Source organism: Falco cherrug, chromosome 5, assembly GCF_023634085.1.
Source record: "Falco cherrug isolate bFalChe1 chromosome 5, bFalChe1.pri, whole genome shotgun sequence".
Lineage (NCBI taxonomy): Eukaryota > Metazoa > Chordata > Aves > Falconiformes > Falconidae > Falco > Falco cherrug.
Genome location: NC_073701.1, coordinates 83,349,089 through 83,360,824, shown reverse-complemented (window position 1 = coordinate 83,360,824; position 11,736 = coordinate 83,349,089). Strand labels below are relative to the sequence as shown.

The following is an 11,736-nucleotide window of genomic DNA, read 5'->3' as shown; positions in this document are numbered from 1 at the left end:
GTTTTGATGAACTTCCGAGGGAACTGTTTGAGTAATGGCATGGAAGTCTTGAATACTCACAGCTTTTCTTCTGCGCTGGGAGGGCTGCACCGGTGCTGTGCTAGTGTGTGGGCAGGGGAGAGGCCTTGGCCATACTCGCCTCCACCTTACTGCCTCCCATGCCCCGGGACATTCATTTCTGCCCCACACCACGCCGAGACTGCGCTGCACCAGCTCCTCTGGTTACCAGCTGCTTGCAGCGCAGGCTTGGGCTCCAGAAATGGATGTGGCTTCGCCTGGAAGGAGCCTCACTGGCCACCTGCCCTGTTTGGTGGAAAGCAAGCATCTCTGGCAGGGCTGCCAGACCAGCACCTCTGCCCCCCGCTAACACCCCAGCGGCAGAGCAGCGTGGGTCACTGTCCAGAACTAGTCTAACAGGTGACTTGGCAGGAGGCAGGAAACTTCCAGAAGACATGGAAATAAAATCTCTCAGCCTTTTATGAGGTCGTTTTCTTTCAATAAGCTCAGACATTTCCCTAGGTGACGAGGCACGAACTAAAAAGCCAGATCCTGGAATTACAGGTAACAGTCAGGCTCTGATATTTCTGGTGCTCCCGTAAGCCAGCTCTCTCGTACCACGTTATATGGCATGGATGTTCACATGGGTACATGTTATGGAAGGGCCAAAGCACGAAGGCGCTGCCCCCCTGTTGGATGACCCAGAGCGCAGGGCTTTGCAAGGTGGCACAGCCTCCGGCCACCACACCAGGCTGCAGCCCTTGCCCGGTGCAGCTGCGTGGCAAGTCACCACTGCAGTGGCACCACAGCAGCATGGGGCAGGGTAGCTGTGGGGTGGTGGGAGGACCCCATGTCAGTCTCAACCACAGTGTGTTGTGCTCTGTGCAGTACCCAGCTCTCCCCTCCCGCTCCCCAGCCTGAATTTGGGGGAACACTCATGGGAGAGACTTGGCTCAGTGTAAATAGGGGACCCAGGTTTTGCTTTTTTTCTTCCTCGGGAAGCTACAGTATTTCTGCTCTTCACTGGGCTGGTTATTTCTGCAACTCATGAGGAGATAAATAATGTTCTAAGGATACTTTCTTTGTTCCTAAAGACAATATAACCCATTGTCTTCTCCCGTCCTTCTACCTCCTCAGTGACAGCAAGCACTTGGTTACCCTTCGCAGCTCTTTTATTGCTGACCAATTCATTTTGACAGATTTTGCTGTGTTTGTTTCTCTGACTGTCTTTGAGAGAACGCAGATGGCCACCTGCTGCAGGGAGACCTACAAGTCCAAACAAGGAGCGTACCTGCATCCCAGGGCTCTCTTGTCCAGACACTGTGTCCAGCTCTGATGGGAGTATAGCGCTGGATGTGCAGGAGATGACCCGGGGCCACCTCACAGGGCAAACAAGGCCTTCAAAGAAAATGATTTACCTCTCTGTGGCTCAAGGGAAGGGTTCAGAAACTGAACTGCACTTACAGGCAGGGCTGGGGCCCCAAGGGGAAGCGCCCAGCTGCGAGGTGTTTGTTCCCCAGGCAGGAACACGACTTGGCACCTCCTGGCTCCTGCTAAACCATCTTCCAGTCTGGGAAGGCGGCACAGTACCTCCCAGAAGAGTTTTGGACCCTTGTCACATGGTGCTCGCCTGCTAATTTGAAAGGAAAACAGATTGCTCCTTGGAAGCATCCGTGAGGGAGCTCAGCACCATCAGCAGCAGGGCTGACACCCACCTGAGGAAGGAAGGGGGCTGACTTTCCCTTCAGCAGGACATCACAACCTTAACAAGGTGTTACGGGGGGCTCTGCCTCGCGGCTCTGCAAATAGGAGACGTGCCTTGAAATGCCTCCAAGTGAAACTGCTGTGAAATTTATGTAGGCAGAAGGCAATTACCCAGATTAGACTTTGGCTAAGGCACAGGACTGACACTTCGTAAGGAAGTGCACCGCAGGAGCTTAAATAACCACATGTGGCTGCTCCTTCCGTGAGTTTACATCTTCGCTGAAATACTAATGTCCATCGTCAGAGCAGGCCTCACACCAGAACGGACTACGAGCCACTTGTCAGCAACCGCAGTCAGCAGCTCTGGCCAAGCCTTCGCAAGGGCCATGCCCATCGCCCTTCTCTTCTGCAAAAGAGCAACTACAACAGGTCTTACCAACCTGAAAATTGAATTTTACTTTCCTTTTTTCTTCTATCTAGCTTTTTCCTTCTTCCACATCCTTTTCTTCTCTTCTATCATCTGCCACTTTTCAGTATTCATTTTCTTCTCTGTCACCTTTTCCTATATCAGTTTTCACATCCCATAGAGGCAGTTTCCTCACCTCTCGTTCTCCCTCTTTCCTTAAATGTTTCGGTTTGGTTTTTTAAATATTGTCTTGTCTTCCTCCAAATCCTCTCCATTGTGCTTTCTCTGAGTTCCCTCCCTATCTTTTATTCCCCCTTGCAGCTGTTTAGCTGCTTCTGGCATTTGATTAAACATTTTGCTGTTTCGCATCCTTCACAAAGCTGCTGCACACAAGGTCTGGGGTCATAGGTCTACTCCTGACTATGGTCTGCATTCCACCATTGCTTCCATCCTCAGAAGATCCCAAGCTCCAACTTCCATTTGGTCATGGGAGATCAACCATAGGTTGATTTTTAGGCTATGGGAGCCCACGCAGTTATAAAGGCAGCTAAAGACTAGTGGTACGTACCATATTTCCTGTGATACTGGGTCTAGAAATACTCAAGAGTTGTTGTGATCCTGAGGCAAGAGGAAGAATGTTAGAAAGTGTTTCAATTAGTTGTACATTGCTTTTGGTATGTTCTAGTCAATAAATACAAAAGCAAAAAGATATCTTCACCGTTTTCTTGCTGTAATAGTAACATTCATGACAACTCACTAATGGATCCCCTCTCCATTATGCTTGATTTCCCTCCAGTAATTTGTTCCTGTTTCTGGGGAAATCTGTCTCATTAATATTTCTAGATTGACGCTTACCTGTATTTTTTCAGTACCACTGCAATGCTGGGTACTCTTAAGTAATAACTTCGGTGTAGTTTTATGTCAAAGAAATACTAATTCCTATATTTATTGTTGAAATGAGCAAACTAGTTAATAGTTAGTAGTGCTTCTAAACATGTATATCCTCTTGCCTTTCAACATTTTGGCCACTGCTCAGTTTTCTTCATGTTATCGCTACCTTCACACTAGCTGAAGCACCCAGAACCATAACGATGACAGAGGGAGATGTCTAGTACTACATGAAGAAGGGCTATTCATGCCATCGCCTGTGATGTGATACGTCCAGCCGTGCATCTCCAAATGATACTGGCTCGGCTTCCACCATACCATATTGACAGTTCACACTCTGCTTGTTGTTCACCTGATATCATATGAGTTTTTCCACCCGAATGCTAGATTGCTTTTCAAGTTTCTCTGACTGAATGTCTGCACTGGAGTTAGTTCTGCCCAGATACAGCCATGTGCACTTGTACTGAATGGATAATTGAATAATTCTGCTGCAACCTTAAAATATCTACATTAATTTTTAACCTTTAAGTCAATATGAGCTGCAGCTCTATTCGTCACCCACTTCCCCTTCTGTTAGATCAAGATTTAGGACCTGGTACACCACACCAATGACCTGACAGCCCACAGCTTTACTCTAGTTGTATACAGCTTTACAAACCATTTTTTTCCCATGTCAGTATGAAACATATTCATTAACATATAGGCCCTGGTGCTATCCTCCAAGCAGGCTTGATGGGTACAGCTGAGAAAGATCTCAGGAGGCTTCCCTAATGCTCATGAACTTAATGCAAACATCTGGTAGGTGTTCACTCACAGAAACACAGGACTATGTGTCTGCTTGAAAGCTTCAAACCACATTTATTGTAAATTCATGGAAAAAAGAAGAAACCACAGGTTGGTAAACTATTGCATCTCAGTGTGAAGAAGTTGTCCAGTGATGTGCAATCAGATATTGAAAAGAATATCTAAATAAACAGCAATTTCTCAATAGAAATCTCATTAAATAAAAAAGAAAAATTATTTCCATATTTACAGATTACAAGGCAAATGTATCCCTAAAGCATTGTTTCATATGTAGTGGGTTTATTTCTTTGAAATAAAATAGAAATGGTTTGAATCTAAGAGTGTACTTTGGAAGCAGCTTGCTGGACACTCTGTGTTGCCACCAGTGAATGGACGAGTAGTGTCCCCTCGACCACTGCAGTGCTCTGCCTCTTCTGTCATCCAGGCTTTCACCGAAGGGCTTCTGGTACCTCCACCTATGAAATGGGGGTGGGGAGGGTGTCCATTACAGTTGCTGTACAGTCTAAATGACAAAATTCCTACCAGAGACACACTCCCAAGAGCCCTGTGCTATGCACCACCTCCTGTAACAAGCTTGAACCTGGGAAAGTACCCCACTTTCTGTAAAAATCAGCCAAACATAAATCTGTGCTAAGAAAAGCCTAATCAGAGAAAAGCCTCCTCCCAAGTGCTTTCTTATGCTCACATTTCTAAGAATATTTTATTTTATATATATGTACTAAAATTAATTGAGCTTGTGCTATACCTGAGCCACAATCAGTTACTGAAATAGGATCTCTTACTTACCCGCCTTAATTGCTTTATGCTGCTTGCCCGAATTGCTTCCATAAGGTTGTCATGGAGAGATCTTTGTGGGGTGGAAGGACGGGTGGAGGGTCGTGAACCTTCCTCTGATTTTCTGTCTGAAACTGATTTTAAAGAATCTTTAATTTCTTTCAATATGCTGTTCTCATGTTTTTTGCTTTTTTTGCCTTTTTTCTTTTTCTGTCCATTCTGTAAGGCTTTTTTTGAGCTTTCTTGCTCTTTGATGACTTCAGCTATATTCCTGGTTGGTGCCTTCTTCTCTGGAATAACCGGGGGAGGGGGAGGAGGAGGAGGTGGGGGTGGAGGGGGAGGTGGGGGTACAGGAGGCTGACTTTTCACTGGTGGCACTTTCTTAGGGAGTTTTGGAGAGGACCATGGTGAGCTCTTGGGTGACACATAAGGGGAGGATCGAGGCGTCCCCTTCTGCAAAACTTTTGTCTTTGGATTGATGGCTCCGTCACAACCAGACTCTTGCTGCCGCTGCTCCTGCATACGCTTTTGTCTTTGTTTATCCATATTTCTTGTCAGGATACTTGTCATGGTCATTCTTGGGCCAGCAAGGTCAAAGTGGTATCCAAGCTTGACCAGAGTCGTGTTCTCTTTCAACAGTTTAACTATGTCCATTTCCACCTGGCTGCCCATGATGTGCCTTTGATTGTGGAATCGCAGTTCTGTTAGAACCTTGTTATTCTGCAAAGCTCTCATGATGGCCAGCACTCCTTTGCCTGTGATAAAATTTGACTCGATATTCAGACTAGTTATATGCTGATTTACCTTTAACATACCAGCAATAGCTATTGCAACGTTGTCATCAGCATGCGTGTTAGCCAAGCTGAATGACTTAACCACTGTGTTGTCCCTTAGGGCTTGAGAAAATTGTATAAGCATCTGTGAAGTGATGTTTTCAATGTTGTTCAGATTGACCTCTGTGGTGTCAGGGTCGTTGTTCCTAACTTTTTCCAAAGCATCCTCAATAACTGTTGGATTTCCACAAGGGTGGATGGCACTGCTTTTTAAGCTCAGATTGTCGGTGTCTTTTTCATCATGACCATTGAGTAAGTCTTCATTGTCCTTTGCGCTGTTACACTTTTTGCGTCTGATGTGGTCAGAACTCCTGCCATCCTCAGGTCTTTCACCAGCTGCAGCATTTTGCTCTTCCTCATCCTCACTCTCATCTTCATCCTCCTCTTCATCTTCTTCTTCTTCTTCTTCATCATCCTCTTCAGTATATGCCTCCTCAGACACTTCACTATTGCTTTCTGTGAAATACTCTTCTTGAATGTCTTCCGGATTGTCGTCTTCTTGCTCAGAATCCTGAACAGGAATGTAGGTGTGGGTGTTAAACACGATTGCAGTAATGGAGCTACTGCCTTTTTGCACAAAAACAATTATCTTGAAACTATGTAAGTTAATGTTGAAAGCTAAAACTAAATCCCCAGAAAGAGTTAGGAGAACAGAAAATGCTTCAGCACCTAACACCTTTTTAACATTACTTATTTCACACTCTTTAGAAGAAAAATGCTGAGTATAAATTGGAACAGTTTTACTGACATCAGTGAATTCTGCCAAGAGAAAATTTGATACAAGACATTGCAACATGGACATACTTCATGGTTTCTATGTGTTAGCATGTCCACAAGGGGATATTATTTGGATCCTTGCCAGAAGAAAAACAAGACTGCAGTTTCAGAATGGACACGTTCTATGAGCAACAAGTATCTTAATTTCATAAGGATGAGATGTCTTTGTCAATGCTCAGGCGTTGCATATGTTAGCACATCTAAAATGGCTAAAGACTACCACGATTTAGAATGCAAATAGTGTCTGCACATGTAAACATGCATACGGACATGCAAAATAATGCAGAATTACAGGAGTCATCTTGAAAAGACTCTGGATGCACTACATGGGCTATACACACTTAGAAGCTATTTGTGAAGAAAATATTCAGGTACATTCCCACAGGTAACAATTAATCACATGACAATAATCCCTGAATTTCTCCATGTTTGCCAAGAGCGAAGACTGTGCTCACTGACAGCTGTCATAGGGCAGCTGCCATACTGTAACTTGTTATAATTAATTGCCTACAGAGTAAACTGATTGTTTTTCTAAACCCCGAAGTTATTTTAGTGTGTCTGGTGGGCACCAAGAAAGCAAATTTAGAACCACTTCTGAAAGCTCTGCCTGGCGCCCTTAGCAGTCACGGTGGCAGAGACAATTCTCTGCGCAGGAGTGGCAAAAGGTCTGCACCCCAGGAAAGCCCACTTCCACCTGGAGGACTCCAGAAGCACGGCAGTGTTGTATGGGCCCCGACTGAACCTATATGCTATGACCAACCTTAAACCTCTTGCCCAAAAATATGTCCTGTTTTGTCTACTGGACAAGCCATAGGGTATGCCTTTTTATTTACATTTGCAAATGTTTATAAAATTTTGGATGAATTATAATTGGTCTGTATGCACGACTTTAGCAACATTCATATTTTAGTCTTGTCCTGTTTTCAGCTGGGACAGAGTTAATTTTCTTCTTAGTAGCTGGTGCGGGGCTGTGGTTTGGATTTGGTGTGAGAACCATGTTGATAGCACACTGATGGTTTTAGCGTGTGTTTTAGGTAATGTTTATACTAAGTCAAGGACTTTCCAGTTTCTTGGGCCCTGCCAGCAGGAGGGCTGGAGGGTCACGGGAAACTGGGAGGGACACAGCCAGGACGGGTGACCCAAACTGGCCAAAGAGGTATTCCATACCGTATGACAGCATGCTGGGTATATAAACTGGGGGAAGAAGAAGGAAGGGGGGGACATCTGGCACTATGGCGTTTGTCTTCCCAGGTAACTGTTACATGTGATGGAGCCCGGCTGTCCTGGGGATGGCCGAACACCTGCCTGCCCGTGGGAAGTGGGGATGAATTCCTTGCTTTGCTTTGCTTTGCTTGTGTGCGCAGCTTTTGCTTTACATATTACATCGTTCTTATCTCAACCCCTGAGTTTCACATTCCTTTCTGATTGTCCTCCTCATCCCTCTGGGTGAGAGGGAGTAAGCAAGCAGCTGTGTAGTGCTTGGTTGCCGGCTGGCCGGGGTTAAAGCACGACAAGTCTCTGTAAAATACTAGAGGGTATTTTACAAAGTAAGTACAGTCTGCAGAGACACAGTGATTCTGTTTTGTGCTTCTGGAAAACGAAAGTGCTGTTAACATGACAGCCCATTTTTAGAAAACTTGTGCAGTTTTAGGTTTGCTTAATTATCCGGCTCTAAAAATGCAGGGAAATGTTAAAATAATAGTAATGACAGATTGCATGGTATTGTTTCCCAATCCTAAACAGATTTCTGCGTTGTGACACATGCACAACAGACAGTAATGGTAATGTTTGCAGAAGCGTGACTCTAATGAAACAGGACCTCGAGCTGTTCCAGCCTGTCATTCCTGAGCTTGCAGCACCTGCAGGTCTTGCAGGGTCTGGCCCTATTGACCTGCACGTGGAGGTCTTGCAGGGTCTGGCCCCATTGCTTCTCCTGTGGATCAGGTGCAGGAAGGCCCTCACACTGAGAGATGCTGTGCTACATACAGAAACAGCGCTGTGTTTAAGCCAGGTTTATTATAGGACTAAGATTTATATCCGTAGTTTCTATACATATATTCAGACTTATAAAAGCTGAAAACACCAGGCATCCAGGAACCCATCTTCATGGCTACGCTTTTATCTGCCCAGGAATACATATTACAGCCTTCCACACAGCTGTAGATGAGCAGAAGTTGGTGCATCTAAATGGACTGCTAATAAGCTTGATGACGCTAGATCAATAAAAAAAACCACTTGACATTTTTCTGAGCGGCATTTCTGGGGTCAAAGAGGGAATTTAGTTTCCTGTCACATTACATCATATGGTGTCACAACAATCTGCCCAGTAAGTTTGAAATCGAGTACTCTTCTCTTTGCAGATCCATAGAGGCATCGTTCAGCACAGGACTGCTGCAGGCAGCCTGCAAGGCTTCATCTTACTTCGTAGTACTAACTCGGTGAAAAGTTAGGATAAAATAGTCAATGCAGAGAGGTAAATATCTCTGAAGGGCAAGTCGCTCACCCTAAAAGGCTATCTGCAGGATGTTTGCCTTCTGGAGGGGCTGATCTCTCACCTCTAACTATAGAAGGAGCACAAATAACCATCTTAGATAAGGTGTCTAACTTTCAGAGCATTGAGGGGAAGAAGAAAACTGCTCTTAAGAAACTCAGAATGAGCTTTCTTGCTGCCTTCAGTGGAGTCAGACTTTGTGCCTTCTACACCAGCATGTAAACATTTTCATATTTACTCACACATTTAGCAAATTTCTTCTCAGATCAAAAAGTATAGAGGCTTTTGCTAGCACCGGCTAGTTTAGCCAGTACCCATCGTTAATGCTGTATAGACATGGAAAGAGCAAAAAAAGAATCCTGCCACTATGTAAGACACTGAAGTAGACCTGTTCAGAAGGTTTTTTGCAACTGTCCAGGTTTCGAGTTCCAGGCTCAGCTGGAAATAAACATTAATCTTGCCATTGCCTCCCTATGATTTGAAGAACAGGGACTGAAGTCAATGTCTGCAAGCTGATACTAATGGTCTGATGACAGCTAGTGGTCTCCGCACTTGCCTGCAAAGACAGTACACTACCATTCAGGAGCAGGAGAGAACACTTATGTGTAAAGAAATCCTGGATATTATTATTGTAGGCTAATTTAATCCAGGTGATTTATCTCTAGGATAATATTTTATCTAATGTACAAACTGCAATTATTTCCTTGCAAATGAACTGAGGTCCTGAATCAAGGCTGTTAGAAGTTCTCTGCCCAGTTTTGCTGTCTTTACCTTTGTTCTATTATTTTCTACTTAAACATGGGAAAAGGTGACCTCATAAACAGAGTCAGAGCTTGGCCCGAAGCAGTGCTTAAACATAAAAAAGCTACTCACTTCCCCAAATCCCCACTTCGCTTTGAAACTACATGGAGCCAATGTGAAAACAGAAGTTGCTTTTTGATAGACCTCAGTGTCACAGATTCTTCTAGCAGGGGCCCGGGCGATGCCGACAGGGACATTAGGTTAGACTGAGAGTGCTCATCGCCTGCTAGGACTGAGCCCTTCACTCCTACCCAGCTATACTGTTCATTTGCAGTTTGGGGACTGGCTTTTATTATTAATATTTTTATTCTGGGGGGCGACTTGCCTAACAAGCAGTATTGGTTGGTTTTTTGGGGAATACTGATAAAATGGTTTAGCAGATGACTCTACCCCAGGCCATTTTTTAAATAACTTCCAGTTATCCTCTGACAACAGTTGCCAGAAGACTCCTGAGCTGAGCCAAGGATCCGCAGCAGGAACAAAGCAACATTAGCTGCTGACCGCAGTGCAGCTTCCTTCCAGCGAGCATGAAGCCTGGCGGCCACTTACTTGACTTCTGACATAAGATGTATTCAAAACTGTCTTCCTGACATGCTTCTCAGCAGTCAATACCGATTTTTTGTAGGAAAGGAAAAAGCAATTTTTTTAGCTTTTAAACAAAATCAAATGTTACCCAAAAGTCCACATCGCTACCTGGCAATAATTTCTAACATGCCCTTTAAATTCTTCCTATTTTAATCACGAATGATAAGTTTTTAGAGAACTTTCTTCTGTTCTCAACAGAGCATTTAGGGAACCTTCAGATGAGCAAAAACTCTCTGAGCTAATAGGCAGCGCTTTAGCAGGCACAAATGTGTGGCTAGCAATGCTCTTAAAAATAGTACAAGAGACTGAAAGAAAATGGAACAGTGAGACCATGGCAGGGAAGAACAAACCCAAATATTTCCAGGAAACAGCAAGTGTCTCAGTGTCTTACCTTGTCACACGCACCCAGTCTCTCTTTTTCTAAGAGTTTCCTGGTCTCCCTCTCCCAATAGGCCATCAGTGCTTCTCTGCTGAAAGTCCCTGTCGGTGTTTTCTCCGTCAGGCTCTTCTGCCGTTGTCCCACTGGAAGGTTACGGTCGGGCTCTATGTCCTCCAGCTCCCGCTCCAGCTCCTTCAGCTCCTCTTCAGTGAGAGAAGCGAGGAGCTCATCTTCATCAATGTCCTCATATTTACTGAGCTCTCTTCTGTAGCCAAAGGTAGACATGGTCCTGCTTGGTCAGGCTGGTACAAAGCTGAAGTGACCAGGCATTCAAGAAGGCTGAAGCAAGCAAGCTGTGTCTCGTTTGGTCAGCAACTGTTTCCCTGCGTAGCAGAGGCACCCTTTTAAGAGTAATCATCGGGGGCTTACGACAATGCACGAAGGGATGAAAGCATGCTCCGTTTTAAGCATCAGACGTCAGCTAGACATCTGAACAGCAAGAATGTCCCAACACTAGTGTTTGCAGGTCCCTTAAAGAGGGGGATTATTGACACACTGGCCGTGGCCATATTTAGAGCAGGCGGCTAGCAGGAGAATACCAGCCTCGCAGAGGGGAGGGCAGCAGCAAGTAAAACCCCGGGCACATTTACACCGACTGTGTGTCCAAACTGCAGTGGAGAAAGAACAATGAAAATCCATTTAATCCTGAGCTGCCACAGGGGCTGGAAATAAAACACCCTTGCTGCTGCTCAGCAGACTTCCTCTCATTTTCACGGTTTTCTAGTGGAACCACGCTGTTATTTTTCCAAGGTGTTTGCAGCCTGAGGGAAAGAGGTCGGCATGCCAGCACCTGTGGGGAGCAGCACGCCCGCAATGTCATGCCTTGCCTATAACAAATCACATAACTGGATTATTGATTAATTCCCCTGTTTTTTTGAGGATGATCAGAGGGAGAATCATCTTGACATGTCCATTTGGAGTTCCTGTGATTTTTTTTTATTTTTTTTTCACGTGGAGAATTGTGCTTTGCTGAAGGAGTGAGCAGGGACCTCAGAGGTTTAGGGGCAGCCGGCCCTGGGTGGGCAGACCCCAACTCTGTCTCCATCACTTGACAGCCCCTAGCAAATGAAGGCCCCTAGTGGCTATTTTAATTGATGCTTATCGCTTGCTGTAGCTGACTGGTGTGCAGCTGGAGAGTGCCCTTCAATTCTTGATTTTAAGTGTATATCTACATTATCATGTCCACTAATAAATGATCTATTATTCCGATATTCTTATTATTTTTATAGACATGTCT

The 11,736-nt window shown here is 44.9% G+C and overlaps 1 protein-coding gene across 1 annotated transcript; it reads right to left on the bottom strand.

Annotated features, from left to right (window-relative positions):
- Nucleotides 1-3,470: 3,470 nt before the first annotated feature.
- Nucleotides 3,471-11,311, bottom strand: LMOD2 (leiomodin 2). Its single transcript, XM_005441780.3, has 3 exons — nt 10,452-11,311; nt 4,586-5,917; nt 3,471-4,254 (listed from the first exon to the last, which is right to left on the bottom strand). Exons 1-3 carry the CDS (start codon nt 10,722-10,724, stop codon nt 4,228-4,230), a joined length of 1,632 nt encoding a protein of 543 aa, XP_005441837.1. The 5' UTR covers nt 10,725-11,311; the 3' UTR covers nt 3,471-4,227.
- Nucleotides 11,312-11,736: the final 425 nt, after the last annotated feature.